This window comes from Trifolium pratense, linkage group LG6 (assembly GCF_020283565.1).
Source record: "Trifolium pratense cultivar HEN17-A07 linkage group LG6, ARS_RC_1.1, whole genome shotgun sequence".
Taxonomy (NCBI): domain Eukaryota; kingdom Viridiplantae; phylum Streptophyta; class Magnoliopsida; order Fabales; family Fabaceae; genus Trifolium; species Trifolium pratense.
Genome location: NC_060064.1, coordinates 29,671,893 through 29,689,467, shown reverse-complemented (window position 1 = coordinate 29,689,467; position 17,575 = coordinate 29,671,893). Strand labels below are relative to the sequence as shown.

The window sequence follows — 17,575 nt, the reverse complement described above, 5'->3', positions numbered from 1 at the left end:
TGAGATTTTGATCTTTGAAGATTAAATTATTCACAAAATTGTGAACTACGAGTATTTATTTATAACAAAATTATTTTAGAAACTACATATAACAAAAGAAAAAATTATAAGTTCTTTTTTAAAAGACAATGTCATTTATTTTTAAAAAAATTTAATCCCTCTTTTTAATTGAATTTTATTTATTAAAAAAATTAAAATGCCGCATAAGTAATTTTTATCCAACAAAGTCAACAGGGGTTAGCAAATGCAAAATGGGTAAATTTGAAGGCCAAAATTGAGCAATTGAAGTTTTATGGGGATGAAATCGAGCAACTACGAAGCTTAGTGGTTAAAATCAAACAATTGAAACTTGAGAGTCAAAATCGCACAATTGTGAAACGCGATCGGTCAAGATTGCTTTTAAACCTAAAATTAAAGGTTTAATTGCATATATGTTTATTTTATGTTTTAATTTGGTCTCTTATGTTTAAAAAGTTTAAAATTAGTTCCTTATGTTATTGATCTCAACATAAGTTAATCTTTTTCGTTAAATTTTGAGTCAATTTTTCTAACTTTTTGTTAAATTTTGAGTTAATTTCTTCTAAAACTTTCAGATAGTACTCTCCTGAGTGGTCCACGTACACAAATTCATTAGACAAGTCCATGATTTAAACAAAAATTTAACACAAACTCAAAACTTCTTAAACACAATAAACCAAATTAAAACCTAAAATAAATATAATAAATTAATCCAAAATTAAACAAAAGATGATATAATTCGCAATGTTTACCTAACATCTATTTTAATTGTTCAACTCTTTGACAACATGAAAAAACCAAAACCTCTGTCCCCCATCCCTTGAATAATATAGGGATGTTAGGGCAGAGGCCTTTGGTGTCTCAAGAATTAGGACCTCCAAATAGTCAATATGCTTTTATCTCATGCCTTTACTTCGTTCATGGTTCGATATTCTGGTGTCCTAGGCGTAGAGGAACCACACCAATCCATCCCGAACTTGGTGGTTAAACTCTACTGCGGTGACGATACTGTAGGGGAGGTCCTGCGGAAAAATAGCTCGGCGCCAGGATGTTAAAAAGCTTAACACTTTTCATTGTTATTCCCCTACTCCCCCTCCAGGACACATCAGCATGTTTCTTCGATATATATATATATCTCTTTCTCCTTTTCTTCTTCTTCTCAAGCAAGTCACGAGTCAGTAAAATAATACTTTGAAAAAATAGTAGCGAGTGTTGTTGAAATTAAAGTCATTCTTTACTTGGAACCCATGCAGAACCTCGATCGCAAAAGCTCTTCGTCTCTGGCTGAACCACCCAGACGTAAACCCTTTCAATCAATCTCTCTAATCCACTTTTTGTTTTTCTCATTTTCATGTAATAATGTAACAACGCTTTTGTATGCCATTCTAGGGTTTCGAATTGATCAGGGACCATTGAAACGTTCTCTATTGGATTTTACAAATTTATCCATCTCTGATGACAGTGGTATATGTTATGCTGTTTTTTTTTTTTTTTTTTTTTTTTATTACTATCTTTGAAACAAAACACTGACACCAGACACTACACTGACACGTCAATACCGATAATAATTTTGAGAAAATGACACAATTCAATGTGTTTGTGTCTTACACCGACGTGTGTCCGTCACTGGGATACACCTAGGCTCTGTTTAAAATAGCAGATAGTTGATAAGCTAGCTTATAGGAGATAACTTAAGCTTATCGGCTACTTGAAATAGCGTTTGAAAAATAAGCTATAAGCTCTTTTTTAAAAACTGTTACCAAACAGACCTTGTAGCTTATAAGCTATAAGCTAGCTTATTGGTCTTCCCAAACACAGCCCTAATCTGAGGAATTTCCGCGCTTCACAAATTACTACTATTACTTACTCTTTGCTCTCAAAACAATAATCTCTGATTGAACTCAAATGATTAATGAACTCTACTCAATGACAAATCATTCGCGAGAACTTGAGTTTGAATCCTGAATGTAACAATTATCATATAAATTTTACTTACCTCTGGCCGAACATTGTATATTTAAAAGAGCTATATTTGGTACTCATATATAATTAATTATGCTAAGATGTCAAATGTAAAATCCAATTGTTAAGGGTGTGTTTGGGTTGATTTAAGGTTTTGCAGGGCTAAGTGGCAATGTAGGTTTGGAAATTAATGAGAGGCCATTGAAGCGTTCTCTCTTGGATTTTGGAAATTTATCAATCTCGGATTCTTCTCAAAATGGTTAGTTTCATTTATTTTTACCCTTTCAATTGTGTTTTGTATCTCTATCTTGTTATGTTGATTGTTTGCTTTATCAAACACATTATGATGGATGGATAAGTCTATATTTTCGTATATATTTGAGATTGTAATTTTTTTTGAGAGAATAACATGTTAGATAAGAAAAATAAGTCCGTCCATCCTCTCTAAAACTGTATCCAAACACCCTAAGGTTTTTCAACAAGTAGTGTCACATCATTTTTTTGTGGTTTCTCACTAGCGGCTCTATAGCCTAGTGGAATTTGAACGAATCACTATTTAGTGCAAAATGTTGTCATATAGTGGCTACAGTGGTACTATATCACTCTGTGTAGCGGAATTTGAACCCCTAATTTTCTGCATCCGCGGTTGACAACGCTGCTTCCATCCATTGATAAGAGTTCCTCCCCCAATTCACTCTTTTTGGCTTCCCCTTGTTGGCCATCTCAAACAATTTTCAGTGTACGCTAGAAGTTTAACTTAGTTATTTCCCTATTAATTACATGACGTGATGACGATTTTAATCTATACGTTAGCTTTAGCTTTAGCTTTAGCTTTTAGTTAATAACTTATGGATTTTGATGCAAAACATGTCCTAGGAGTCCCTGCATTTCACATGAACTTTCATATGATCGTTCATTGCCTTCATAATTTATAATATAATGTGGATATATATGTTGGTATAAAGGATAATACCTAGATTAACTCTATACCATCTGCCAATAACAATGTTCCTTATGTCTATTAGAGGTTTTTATTACCACCTTCGCAGAAATCTCTCCATGACATTTAATCTAGTTACCAATTTCAGTGATTATTGCACCATAATGATGCACACAAAATTCATATACTAACTGGCTGAACTGGATTGAGGGGACCAGGTTCACGGCCTTACACTCAATTGTAGACTATAACTGTGATTCTAAAAATGATCAAACCCGTTTATATTTCCGCCAATGTTTGTGAAGATTATTTATAGATCCAATATCACCCACAAAACTACATGCCATTCCCCTGCATCTCCAAATATAATACGACCAAAGCCAACCCTCCCTATTGGTTACCATAACAACTGCCATCATTTTTCAGTTCAGCCAATTCACTTATCATAGAATTTAGCACACTCCATGGTTTTTTTAAGATGTGTACGTACTTTAAACGACAAGACAGAGGAGCACACACACACACACACACACACACACACACACACACACACACACACACATATATATATATATATATATATATATATATATATATATATATATATATATATATATATATATATATATATTGCAACTCTTGTGTTAGGTGAAAGCTGAAATTAAAGGTCTTTGTTTCCAACCAGTTGGGGCTGACTCAGAAGCAAACATGACCGAGAGCTCTTTGACTGCTCCTCCACTCAAGCATGTGTTCGTCAGGGTCAAACGAAAACCTTTTCAATCTCCACTTGACGCTTTCCGTAATCCTCCCTTCTTCTTCTTCTTCTTGTTTTCATTACTCCTATCATTTTTTTCATTCTCATTCAACAATTGTTTTGTGGTTTTTACATGGAATTGTTTTGTGGAAATGTAGGGTTGGAAATCATGGAGAGGCCATTGAAGCATCCTCTCTCAGATTTTGGAAATCTATCAATCGCCAATTCTTCTCAAAACAGTATGCTGCTTTTCTTTTTCTCTCAATTTTTTTGTTTTATTATCTGTATGTTTGCTTAGTTAATAAACATATGATTTGGATGTAATGCAAGACTCTGAGGTCCCTGCATTTTATATGATGTTTGGCTGCCTTCATAATTGATTGATAATATATGATGATATAACTGACAATACCGAGATCTGTAGAAATGTTTTTTCTGGCATTTTTTTATAATGAACTCTCTACCAGTACATGATTATATGCTAATAACATTGTTCCCAACTCTTCCATTTATTTCTTTCATACAACCTACTCACTGATGTAAGTGGATACCTTTCTGAGACCTATTAGCAAGACACCGAGTTTCTGATTATTCAGCGCATACAAAAGCATCATAGCATTTATAATTCTTCAGATATGGTAGAGAAGAAACTGTTTTTGCTTCTTATTTAAGCATTTATTTTAGTTTCAAGTGCTAAAAGACTTCATAGTTTATTATTTCATTAGTTTTTTTTGCTGTCATGGATTTCTTTAATTAACATTTCTATGTATTTGCAAAAATAGCTGTCATGATGCTACGAAAAATAAGTTTGTCGAATGCCACATAAGGAGTCTGCCCTTAAATAATCTAGCTAAACTTGAGATGATTTATGACAGATTGAAGAGCTGAAAACTGCTGGAATGTTTTGTTTCTGCATGTGTTGTTAATATTTATGCCTAACTCAAGATATAATTCTTCCCTTTCTTTTAGTGGAATTTCATGACAAGAAGGTTTTGGTGCAACATGTGAAGACAATAAGTGACTCTGAGGACACTTTAGATATTGTGCGATCATTTCTGGTTAGTATCCCATCTAGATGACATTGTACAATTCTTCCTCCCTATGATATAGGAGTGTTGTGATGTGTTTATTTTTTAATATAAACTATCATTTCAATTTACTCTCCATTTATAAAATTTTGTTTCAGTTTTCTCAAAATGATTTGGTAATATGAATACATAACATCTTGTTGATTGACTGATTTTTAAGGAACTTCGTTCCAGAAGTGCTTCCAAATCCAAGTCAAAAGTTGATGAAAGGAAGAATTTCTTCAAAGAAGTCAATGTAAGCCCTCTCTTCTTGACTTCTCTCTCCCACCTTTTTCTGCATGTGCATAGGGGCAGTGTGCGACACAGACACATGTGCTTATGCATGCTTAAAGCCATAAATCTGTACTCCAATTGTTTTTCGCAAACATGCCTCACATTTCTAATCACGTCTTTCATCATTTCCTATTTTAATGTCCAGAGGCAAGATCAGCTGGTGTTTAAAGCTAAACAAGAAAAAGAGGTTTGTTACATGCCCTTAAGTGTTTCTTCTATTTATGTATGCAAATATGTTTGGCCACTTATTAATACTCTTTCTTAAGGAATGCCAATATATACTATTAGGATTAGGAATTGTTTGAAGTCTCTTCTGTATACTTTCAGACACGCCCTTGCATCCTGTCTTTACTTATAACCTTTTATACTACTTTCAACTATAGTCCCCTTTCTGAAATTCTTTCTGATATGATTGGTTTTGGAATTGTTCCTATGTTCCGGTTGTTTTTGTAGTTGTGCTGTAGAATTCCATATCATTTGACTCTCCTAGTTGCTTTCAATTATATTTACCTTGATCTAAAATTAATGTATATGAAAAATTGTTGCTCGTTTAGTTTCAATCATCTTCTATTTCAAATCTTGATCATTCCAATTTGTTAAATTCAAATACAATTAAAATTTTATCTATGGTTATTGGATAATATATGTTCGCATAATCACTTAAAAGTTAGAACATCATTTCCTTTATCACGAAAAAACACCATAGTGTCTAAGTTGATAAGTTTAGAGCAGCCAAACTTTCAAACTAATTTATATATGACTTGGGAGTTGGGAGAATTCTGTTTATGGTAGTTGTAAATTATGAAGTACATCACTATAATACTCCCTCCATCTTTATGAGTGTCACATTTGCAAAAAATGTTTGTCCCAAAACAATTGTCTTTCAGTTTTCAATCTTGGCAAGTTCTATAGTCCAAAAGTTAGTTTTCACCATTGAATCAACAAATTCCACCATTGGATCAAATGTGATATGATGAGACTTATTATTAATAAATAAAAGGGTGAAAAACACACTTGCGCAAAGTGCAAGATTCTTTTACTTGTGCACATTAGACAAATCCTTCAATATAATATGATTTACTTTTTCAATTGTAGTTAATACTTTGTGCGTCACTTGCAAGACATTATCCTTATCCTCCACTTTATATTTGTGATAATGGTGAATATATCAATGCTGAGTAGTTTTTTCTTTTGATCAAATCAATGCTTAATAGTTGATAAGGTTAATTTGATAAAAGTATTGTTCTCTTTCTTTCATTTATATCTTAATTTTTGTGAAAAAAATCTAATATGACACTAATAATATATGGGATGGAGGGAGTAATATAAACATTGAAGTAGTTTCTATAAGAAGTTCCCTAACAGCAAATATTTTGTGCCTCATTCTTTCTCGCAGTCTTCAGCTATAGATGCTCGCTTTAAGCAAATATGGAAGACATCAGATGAAAATGCATTACAGAAAATATGCCAGTTCTATGACATTGTTCGTGTTGACTATGAAGAAAAAATTAAGGAGGAACAACAGGAGTAAATATTTCCATCAAAGTTTGTTTTGTTATCTTTGTATATGAACAATTGTCATAAAAAAACACTTATCCTGTGATTAATGCAGAGATATATCTTTGGAGGATCAAAGACGTTTGGCTAATTTCATCCCTTTACTAATAGATGTTATTCCAAAGGCTGCTGCAGAGATTGAAGCTGACACAAGTGTTCATTCCAAACAAGGTTTTTATTTGTTGTTTAGTCATAAACTACAGATCTTGCTACTTTTTCCTCAACCTGTACTTGCTTTATTTAAATTATTGAGATATAATTGGAGCTCATGTACTTGGGGGAACACACTTTCTAGGTCAATGAAGAAAAATGTATTTTGGAGTTATCTTGGGGGGCCTTTATCAATGTTTATTGTTTATCAACACTTGCAATAAATGATTTGAAATTATTGTGGCTGCTGACCTATTCTCTTATATCTAAACTGTTTCTGTTTACATGGTTATGGTGCATTGTCATATGTGACATACAGAGGACTATGTTTATGATCTCTACACTGTGATGGATGAGTTGATCGTTGAAGAAGAATCTCCATATTGTTATCCACTGTGAGTATTTTGTCTATACCTGTTTAACCCGGTTCCATATTCTTGCTGATTGACACTGTTGTGTATCATCAACTCAGAGTTCAAGTTGATGATGAACACTTTTATGATGGGCCTGACAATTCGGATTATGAAACTGACGACTCAAATGGTATTTCCCTTCGTCTTTATCCGTAACTTTTAGATCACTATATATTGAAAACTCATTTACACCTGTCAATTATCAATTGCAGTCGTAGACACTTCAGTGACTGATTATCTGGCCATGTTTTCGGAAGAAGAAGATTCTGAGTGCAAACTAGAAGAAAGCATGGCCAAGGTTTCGGAAGAAGAAGTTTCTGAGTGTGAATCAGAAGAAAGCATGCATGGCAGTTATTGTGATGAATCAGAAGGAAGCACACCCAAGTTTTCTGAAGAAGAAGGTTCTGAGAGTGAATCAGAAGAAATAAATAATGACGGCACCTGTAATGAATTGTCAAGTGAAAATACATTGGAAGAAGGTTCTGAGAGTAAATGATGATGAGGATGTGGATGATGAACATTGGAAGTAAGTCTTACAGATGAAGCCATCAGAAAGTTCCTGCAAAAAATGATGGCTTTTAAGTAATTTATTTTTTAAAAACATTTTTAGTAGTAGATGTTAAGCATTGCTTAGTTTGTTGACTTGATTATGTTTTGTACATATATGAGGCTAGGGATGGAAACTAGGATAAAAAATTGAACGGGCTTTAACAAAAATCACCTGTTATGAGGATTGGTCATTGAATGATTTGAATCTAGATAGTTAACTCAAAAAAATTGTATGTGTATATTTTTTTTATCATGGTACTTTTTTTTTTCTTCCTATGCAAGAATCATGGACTTAAATCACTTGTTTAAAGGCTCAAATCTCATTGTGTGTAGTATTACTTTAGACATAAGAAAACGTATTCATACATCGTATAAGGACATTTTTTTGTTAGAATCTATTTACTTTTATTTCTTTTACCTAATCTATTTATTTTTTTGTTTAATATTACGAAAATTAATTGCACTTGTACGAAAAGAAAATTAAGCTCAAATGATTATTGAATTCTTTTTTTGTTTTTTTGTAGTAGATTATTGAATTCTTTTGAAGATAAATTGTTTGAGAGAATTCGAATTCAATTCTTAAAAGAAAGAATTTTTAGTCAAACTTTCGAGCTGTCAAATTCTTTTCTTTAGATACCCATGTAAATTGAATGTAATTGAACCGAAATTTTAAAAAAAAAATATAGAAAATAGTGAGTTTCACATTCATTCTATAATTTAGTGATGCATTATCCACAACCACAAATTTAATCCCTGAACAGAAACTGCTTTGAAAATAATAATAAATGTAAGACCCCGTCTCTGTCCCACAGTTAAACAAAAAAAAAATCTGGAGAATTCCTGTTGCCAAGAGAAGAAGATGAATTAATTATCTGTAGCTAGCTACGGTCGATCGGTCATAAAAAAAGATTAGCTACGGAGAATGGCACTGGCATCATCATGGAACATGAACATGGGTGTTCTTGTTTCAACCAACAAGACGATGTCGTTTGAGATATCATGCAGTAGTAGAAAGAGAGACAGAGACAGAGACAAAGAACGAGGCAGTAATAGTATCCATCCTCCATATAAAGTTGTTGAGATCACTCCTCCACCCAAATATCTTGGCGTTCGTTGTCTCCCTCCCGTAAGCAACCTCCCTCCCTCCCATCTCATTCATTCATTCATTCATTCTAATAATTTATCATACATAATATTATATTATCGATCAGATACATCAATTATTCAATTAATATAGAAATGTGAATTGTCTCTTATAAAAATAACCGAACCGAAGATTGTGTTAGTTATTAGTTAAAATATCGAGTAAAATTTTGTATGGTTGAGTTAGGTTCAACACTAATATTAGTTAAGGTATTGGAGCCTTTCCAAAATCCATGGACCACCTGCTTTCAAGTTTCCGCTGTTGAGTTATCCACCGTTTATATCCACGCACCAAACTCAATAGTGTTAGGTGTGTTAACTGTTAAGAGTTTCACATCGGATATGGGATGACCTGAACATAAATTTATAAGTAGTTACAATTCTCACCTTACAAGTCAGTTTTTGTAGGGTTGAGTTAGGGCTAACTCTCAACTCTAAGATAAACCATCAAATTTGTTCTTAACTCTTAAATAGTCCAGTTAAATATAGTATGAGAACCTAATTGATAATTATTAGTTAAATATTATGACCAACTTAACTGATTAATAGAGTAAGAGACCTTTTTGAGATATTCTTAATCTCAAGGACCTATCTTTGAGAACGATCAGGGACCAATAAGCTGGTTTATCATTCATGTTAGATAATAGATTATTAGTCTAGTCTTTTTAAGTTTTATTACTATGTATTCTCGTTGTAACTCTTACTTTTATAAGCTATGCTATTCTATCGAAATCGTAGCCTCCTTTATTGTTCCTCTTTCTTCTTCACTATTTTGTATCTCTATTTGTTAATAGTTTACTCATGTAATATGTACTTAAATGTGATTGCAATCTCAACATTTGTCGTCACCTCAACAGTTATTTGTTAGAATCATGGTTACCAGTATCTTGTTTCGATACAAATCTGAACCCAATTGATACGAATCCCTAGTCTGTATCTATTTTGGACCTGCATTGCATCTTGGATTTTGATTTGTTTTGATGATTCCCGATTCACTGTGCTGAATTCCAATTCATTCAGATAAATCACTACCTAATCTTACTAGCCAGACACTTTGTATAGTCAACAATTTTTTTGTCATTTGATTTATAACTTCAATCTTGAATTATTTTGTGGTTCGTAAGCCAGACTTAGCCGAGAAATCAGCGCTGTGATTAGCATTGCGATAAACATGGCTAAGGGAGGTACTCTAGTCACGGGGATGGAGATAATATTCGATATCTGATATAAGAAGAGATTGGAGAGAAGAAGCAGCCATAGAGACTCCTCGCACACAATTAGTCAGGACCATAGAATCCGTTTCTAAGATGCTGTTGTTGATGGACAAACTGATGGGTTAATTTAATACCACGCAACAGAGCCCAAACTTCAGCATGCATCACATTACTAACACTCTGCCATAATAACCCTTTATAAGCGTTCCTGTAGAATCACGAACCAAACTTCCATACACATAATGACATGTAGAGACTTGGTAGGCACAGTCAACATTACAATTGAACAACCCTTCGGGAGGAGCACTCCAACTATTCTGATGGCTTCTGCTGCATTTCTTCCCTTAAGTGCAAGGCCTGCTAATTTTCTTGGCAACAATACGAGTCTGAATCTGGACTCTGGGCCAAGGTGTGGGAGAAAACCAGCTGGTTTCTTTCCTTCCACAGCAGCCAAGTAGCAACACCAAAGAGGATGGACCAGGATCACTTCCAAGGCGTGCTGACCAAATCTGGATTTGTTAAGTTCCAATCCAACCAAGCATGGGTGCCAAATTAATTTGATGATAACTTGAACCTGGATCTGATAACCATGATTATACTAACTAGTTTCTTCATCACTTTCTTGCTTAAGAGGATCCTAATCAATTATCTTTTTCATTTATTTATTCTGGTACATACATGTGTTATAATTGTCTAAATTTAGAATTAGAATAGAAATAGCATGTCCAACCATGTATCCCCTTACGCGATGAGTGAAGATAAGGTCACATTACAGAGCTGATTTGTCTTTAAAATGAGCAAGTAAGATTATATTCACTATTGATTTAATTTAAAACACGTCGTTGTAATCTTAACACACAAAACTCTATGGATTATATACCCATGTTAATTTTAGAGACAAATTCAATTTTGAGGAGCTTTATTGATTGACTTGACTTTGTAAGGCATTGTTTACTTTTCAAGAGTTTAAATCTTCTATGTAACATGTTTAGTTTTCTTCTATTTGGAAAACTTCTGTTTTTAATATCATTCAGTTCATGAGTCACATACCGAGAATTCATGTCTAGGATAAATTTAATAATGTCTGAGATACTCAACATTCACTTATACTTGAATCTTTAAATTGGAGTAACTATAAGTTTAATAATTGGTACAAGTATGACTATTGTTGATAAGTTGTGTTAGGACCCAAAAATGAGAAATGTTGGTCAACGTTAGCACAAAATAACTCGTAAGCCCGGTTTAACACTATAAGGAACAGGAAAGGAGAGTGTGGGATTTTTCACATGGCAGAGAGTGAGAGAGGCAGCCAAACAAACTGTGTAGTGGGATTCTGTTATATAGGTGTTGAGTAGACACTCAAGAGAAAATGTTATCGACCAGAATCATACATTTTGTTATGGACTGTAGACATCATGCCTCCATAGGAGCTTGGCTCTGTGTACAATAGGACATATGTCCTATTGTATTTTCCTTTTGCTTTTCGGAAATAGTACACTCTTTGTTTCCATTAATGTTCTATTTTCTTCTATTTGTTGCCTACTATAATTTGTGTTTGCATCAACACATGGGGTTAGATGCAAAGGAGAGCAATAGAGAGGACCCCTTAATATTACAAGATCTGGTTATTTTTATTTTTATAATGTATATATACTTGAGATCTAATCATATATTGATGTGTTACGAAACATTAACCTGGCACTTATGTTTATACTATTGTTCAACATAACAAAAAAAGCCGCCTAACACATGAATAACTCTTATATTCTAATAACTATTAAAATGCAATCATTGGACAGCCTTGAAGGCCACACTATTGAAATAAGACCAGTAGTGTACTTTCAAGTAATGATTTCATTATATTGCTGTCTTTTACTCTTTCCTTTAAAAGAATGCCTTTGGTTCAGTGGACTTATATATAAAGTATTTGATGAATACTAGTGACCTTATAATATAGCATCTGCCACTTGCTTTTGAACCAGTGGAACTTTTTGGACCTTACAATTTCATAAAAATTGGGGAAAGCTCTTTGGTTCCAAAGTACTCTCCATAGTGGTTTGTCCAATTAATATGAAAGAAAAGTTATGAAGGATTTCTTTCTAAGTGATTCTTGATCTACTCAAATCCAGAGATACATCGTTGAATGAAACGCTTAGAGTGGATTTTTAGGTGTGTAGGAGATGGTGTGCATCCATATTAGTTGAAAAGGAGTTCTAACAAAAAAGAAATTTGAAAAATTCCTTACAACACTGTGATGTGTATTACATGACTAGAATGGTTACAATTGCAAACTATTTACTATAGTTGTTGGGAGTAATGGCAACGAGCTTAGGGCGTAATAGTGTTGCATCCTCAACTGTAAACAGAAAATGTTACCATCAACTTATCATTAAAGACTAACTAATGAGACTGTGTTGCACCAGTGTCCCCATTGTTGACTGGAATCATGTTTAAGGATTCTCATTACAAATTATGAAGTTTAAATCTTGAAAATATTGTTGGAAGCTTAACTGTGAGATGGAATCCCTTCCTGAAGTAATTTGAACTGGTGTATTAAGCCCTAATTTGTGACAGAAACTACTAATTGAAGATAAAAAACTGTCAAAGCTTTACTTCTTATGGTGAGCCATCAGCCTGTTTATTTTATTGGAAATCATTGGTTAGTCCTACATCGATCAGGAATCGGCTAAAACAAATATATGTAAGAGAGGGGACTCATTTCCAATACGTTCAGGTTTTCAGTGGAGATGTGGTGTTCAGGTCTCTTGGTGGTCTTGATCCTTACTAAATGGTCTTATATATGGCTACTTTAAAAGCATTGTATATTGCAAGTATTTGGCTTGCTATTGTAGAAAAGAGCTTTGGTACAAGTCTCTGAGATTAATGTGGTATTGTGATTGAAACTATTCGTTGAAGTTTTAAAAACCATGATTCTGTTTAGATTCTTTGGTGAGCCCTTTTCCTGCTTATTGGATTGGAATTTGCTTCTCACTCATAGGAGTGAGTGTCAGTGACTTGGAGGTTATATGCCTCCATGAAAATATGATGTAAAAGGGTAATTTCAACTTTTAAGCTCTTCACATGCTTACCTTAAATTGACCTTTGCATAATGGATAAATAAAGTTGTGTATTATAGGTCTTTTTCATATGTGAACATGTGATGAAAGATGCAATCATTTATAAGAGGTAGCCTAGGCATATAATTGAGAAGACAACCCATGTGTTGGACCTTAAAATACAAATTTAAAAGGATAATAAAATTTTATGTATATTAATTTTATATTAGTCTGAGGATTGTGGCTATGATTGCTTCTTTAGGATCTGCTGTTTTCTTTAAATCACTGACACTTCTAATCATAATCATATGCGTGTCTAATGCCCGACACATATAGTTACATTCAATTAATTTTCTCAAGTTATTATCAGTATTGACATGTCAGTGTCGTGTCTGGTATCCATGTCTCTGTCAGTGCTTCATAGACGATTTTTATCTTATTTCTTTATGGCAAAACATTATAAGTTAATGCAGATGGGTCCATCTGAGATGAGGAAATGAAACAAGATGTTTGGTAGTTTGGTTAACTAGCTGTGATTGTTCCTTGCCTTTATAGTTCTGAAAGCAGAAAAGTTTTGGTAGATTCTTCATTTAAACTTTTCATGCTTTGTTTAGTAAAGCAATATTTTATCACCTGTCATGTCTTGTATTATTAGCCTCTTGATTCAATTATGCATATATTTGTGATCCAACACATCTTTTTTAGGTGATATGATTCATTATAACATGACATATTCAGTTGCATCTAAGTAAAGTGATCTCATTTTTATTTATTTTGTTCTTTAAAGCAGAACTTGCAGTGTGGAGAGAGTGTCACAATTGAAGGACAAGCTTATACTATTTCAGCTGTAACGCTTCGATATCAGCTTCGTAAAGGGAAATACGAACAAAGCGAGAAGAGACTCGATGTTTTGTCGACAGGAAGATACTTAGTAAATCTGTATTTTGAAAATTTATTAGAACAATCTTGATGAGTATTGCTTGATTGTGTCTGTTGTATGTAACTACTATCAGAATTAATGGCAAATTAGAAAAGCTTTCATTATAATTAGTTTTTCTAAAAAAGAATGTGAAAACTGCCTAGCACACAACACATGAGTAAATTTAAAACCTTGTTCATGTCTTTGAAGGTATTAGATTTTTATGGACCTAACTCATTATTTCAAAATTAACTTTTAACGTGGAATATGTCATTTTATATAAATTTCTTTTAGACCTTATTTTTCTCGAATGTGGGACTTAGTTATTTTTGGGTATATCTCTAATGCTCAATATATCTCTAACTTTTAAACTCTAACATCATATTAGGTTTTATCTTTTACTCAATTCATTCTTACAAAGTTGCATTTATAAATTAGTTGAAACATGGATTTTTTCTGATAGAATAGTTTAGTAATAAATATTGGCTTGTACATGTAGAATGTCACAGTCACACCATTTATTTTTATGGACAATGGAATGTCACACCATTATAAATTATTTTTATGTTTTGAAACATTGTTTTTGATAGAATAGTTTTGTAATAAATATTTTTTTAGTGAGAGAACCCGAGTTTGATTTATAATGAAACCAATGTTTGGTCAGATTTTACTTACTTCACGGCCGAACTTTGAATTAACGGAGTCTATTCCTAAGAACTAGAGAGTTACTAAAAAAAATCTTGATTAAGCAAAATAGAGATTCAAGCTTTTCATAGTGTAGTGTACTTTCAACATAGAGACATGGGTGAATCTTAGCCCCCTTTTTCACCATAGGGATTCAAGTTTTCTAATAATGGTCTGGAGTTCCAAAAATCAAGAAGTTTGAAATTTTTGAGCTAGGTCCTGAATACATACTACATGTAAATGTATAATTTGTTTTTGTGTTAACCTTCCAATTTTTAAGTAAAGAGAGTTCTAATAATCTATAATTCAGCCGTAAGATAATATAATCAAACCTAAAAATTGTTCTATTTAAAAATCAAACTCGGACTTTCTCGATACAGATGTATAGTATACACTATGGGGACCATTGAAAGTTCTCACGTGCACAGCTAACAAGTATGACAGACTCCTTTATCATGTAGGAGATCCTAAAGTATTGATACATGGAGCAAAGTAGCATAACAATAATGTTGAGATACATGTAGCTAGGGTAATCCTTTTATTTTTATATGAGCAAAGTTATGTGGTGCCAAGTTGTACACCTGTTTTATTCATACTCTTGTCGTGTATGTTGGCAATAATTAACATGAGCTTCAATCAATCTAGGGACAGATTAGATATTTAGATTGCACTAGTTAACTTCCAAAGTTATTTGATTGAATTGCCTGGTCCAATTCTAGTGTCAGGATATATTGCTAGGAACTTTTTTTTAGCCAAGTGTCTAGAGTTGATAATACATGGTGTTTTTTATTTTGTTGGTGTAGTTGAAAATTAGCTAAATATATCAATATCAAGGTAAGTAATATGGTGGATCATTTTCATAAGTGATAACTATGGATTATTTAGATTTCAGCTACAAAGTAAATAAATTTTGATCAATAATTATTTCATTAAGAATTGAATTCGGATTCTTCGAAACAAATCAAGTAAATTGTGAGTTATTTCTTAAAAACATTCCTTCCTCCAACACTACTCACACATTGATCAAAATGATTATTTACACTTTATTCATCAACAATCCACTTGGGGTTGGTCTAGTGGTGTTGACTTGGGTCCTTGAAGTATGTTCCTCTCAAAGTCTCATGTTCGATTCCCCCTAGAGCCAATTTCGGCGGGCTAAGTCCATACAGAGCAAAACAAAAACTTTGGCTTTAAATGGGCCCCCGCAAGTGGGCGGTGAGATTGATCCCGTTGGATTAGTCGGTCCTAGGACCGGATACCAAGTTTTTTTTTTAAAGAAAACACTTTATTCATCTGCATATTTAACCTTCTAAGTATTGATCTTGGAGTAATATTTTGATTGATTGGCTTCTATTGAATTTATTTTTGAGTTATATTTCAAGATTCTCAATGTTGTTCATTGCTTTAACATGCTATTCTAAATTTTTCTAACACATTCAATAATTAGTAATGACATGTACTCAGCATAATAAAAAAATATTAAAAAATTGTTTTTAATTTAAAGGCACAAATCTAGTAAAAAAAAATTAAGGCACAAATCTAATGCAAAACATACAAGTAAAAAAGTAATTTAATTTTTTGCAAAAAAAAAAAAGTAATTTAATTTCTATAACCGTACGACTTTTATACTCATGCATTTATAAATCTAATCGTATTATGCAGATATTTAAAAAATATTTTTAAAACAAATCTCGATGGCACTGTATAATATAATTTGATTGAACATATGTGTAAAAAAAATTATACTATCAATGTATAAATATTATTCTCGTAAAGGAAATAAACAAGTTTAAGCTTTAAAGATTAAAGTAATTAAACATCTAAAATTTAAATAAAAGTTTTCTTTAATATGAATATTCAATCATTGTTTCATTCTCTTTAAAGTTTACGACAAACTTAAGTGTAGGTAGTTAATTTTACACACGGATTATAAATGAGTAAAATATTAATTAAATATATATAAAAAAGACAATTTATATATTTAATATTTTAAGATTTTAGATGGAAATATAATATTTTTCTATTATATTTCTGAATCATTGATTTGTTATTGCTCTAGCCTTTCTCAAACTCTCACAACAATAGTTTATGTCTTATTTATTTGTTTCCCACTATTGAAGTTGTAGAACCCTACTCCTTGTCCTTAGTCCTCATCATTTTTTGCATTATCATCATTCTTTTATCATCACTTCCTAAAATTTTCCCTTTGCAATAGAGCTTGAAGGTCTAGATACAGTGACCCTCTATAATCTTGTTTGCTGCCTAGTATATAGGTGGCTCACCCCTCCTTGTATTGTTGTATTGTATGTATCATTATCAAAGACTAATATCATAGGCTTATCAACAAAAACAAAGACCATATCATAGGAACTCCGTCTCCACTCATTTATCCTCCAAATTAGCGACTTGTTACTATCATCAATACATTTAAGAGAACATTATCCATTACCTTAAGACATTCAAAGTATTCTTTAAGGGTGGCATTAAAGGATAAATATAGGGCAAAATAACACATTAAAATTTTAAAGTATTATAATAATTTTTTATCTTGTACGATAGGAGAGAGGGTGTGAGAGAGAAAGAGGGGTGAGAGTGAGAGGGAAGGACAAAGAGAGGAGAGGGAGGAGATAAGAAAAAAAAAATCAGATGAGAGGAAGAGAGCGGGAGAGGAGAGAGTAATATTTGTACGTAGTAGAAAATAAAAGAGTATTTTAGTATTATTGATAGTTTGTATTTAGGATAATCATTTATCTTATGATTTAGTGAGAGATAATAATTTCAGTTTTTGAGGAGTGCTAGCAACACACTCTTTAACAAATACACTCTAACACACTCTCTTCTATTGGTTAAAATTT

General features: G+C 32.6%; 2 protein-coding genes across 7 annotated transcripts; both read left to right on the top strand.

The window, feature by feature from the left end:
- The first annotated feature begins 1,158 nt into the window (after positions 1-1,158).
- LOC123892963 (RNA-directed DNA methylation 4-like) lies at positions 1,159-8,049 on the top strand. Of its 5 annotated transcripts, none has more exons than XM_045942871.1 (13): positions 1,159-1,317; positions 1,408-1,482; positions 2,141-2,239; positions 3,606-3,719; positions 3,833-3,913; positions 4,644-4,732; positions 4,923-4,997; positions 5,181-5,222; positions 6,432-6,562; positions 6,648-6,763; positions 7,062-7,137; positions 7,215-7,285; positions 7,368-8,049. In XM_045942871.1, exons 1-13 carry the CDS (start codon positions 1,266-1,268, stop codon positions 7,649-7,651), a joined length of 1,305 nt encoding a protein of 434 aa, XP_045798827.1. In that variant the 5' UTR covers positions 1,159-1,265; the 3' UTR covers positions 7,652-8,049. The 5 variants fall into 5 exon arrangements, with proteins under 5 accessions (XP_045798827.1, XP_045798826.1, XP_045798830.1 ...); XM_045942870.1 differs by having other exon boundaries at positions 2,132-2,239; positions 7,368-8,043; XM_045942874.1 differs by lacking the exon at positions 3,606-3,719 and having other exon boundaries at positions 2,132-2,239; positions 7,368-7,915.
- Positions 8,050-8,438: 389 nt separating this feature from the next.
- Positions 8,439-14,249, top strand: LOC123892562. Of its 2 annotated transcripts, none has more exons than XM_045942373.1 (2): positions 8,439-8,830; positions 13,905-14,249. In XM_045942373.1, the coding sequence occupies exons 1-2, from the start codon at positions 8,627-8,629 to the stop codon at positions 14,085-14,087; spliced, it is 387 nt and encodes a 128-aa protein (XP_045798329.1). In that variant the 5' UTR covers positions 8,439-8,626; the 3' UTR covers positions 14,088-14,249. The 2 variants fall into 2 exon arrangements, with proteins under 2 accessions (XP_045798329.1, XP_045798330.1); XM_045942374.1 differs by having other exon boundaries at positions 8,447-8,830; positions 13,908-14,249.
- The last annotated feature ends 3,326 nt before the right edge of the window (positions 14,250-17,575 follow it).

Excerpts from the sequence above, each read along its gene's own strand:
- LOC123892963 (XM_045942870.1), top strand. The coding sequence starts at position 1,266 with ATGCAGAACCTCGATCGCAAAAGCTCTTCGTCTCTGGCTGAACCACCC. Across the intron at positions 4,733-4,922 it reads ATATTGTGCGATCATTTCTG|GAACTTCGTTCCAGAAGTGC; the intron begins GTTAGTATCCCA and ends CTGATTTTTAAG. Across the intron at positions 7,138-7,214 it reads TCTCCATATTGTTATCCACT|AGTTCAAGTTGATGATGAAC; the intron begins GTGAGTATTTTG and ends TCATCAACTCAG.
- LOC123892562 (XM_045942373.1), top strand. The coding sequence starts at position 8,627 with ATGGCACTGGCATCATCATGGAACATGAACATGGGTGTTCTTGTTTCA. Across the intron at positions 8,831-13,904 it reads GCGTTCGTTGTCTCCCTCCC|CAGAACTTGCAGTGTGGAGA; the intron begins GTAAGCAACCTC and ends TGTTCTTTAAAG.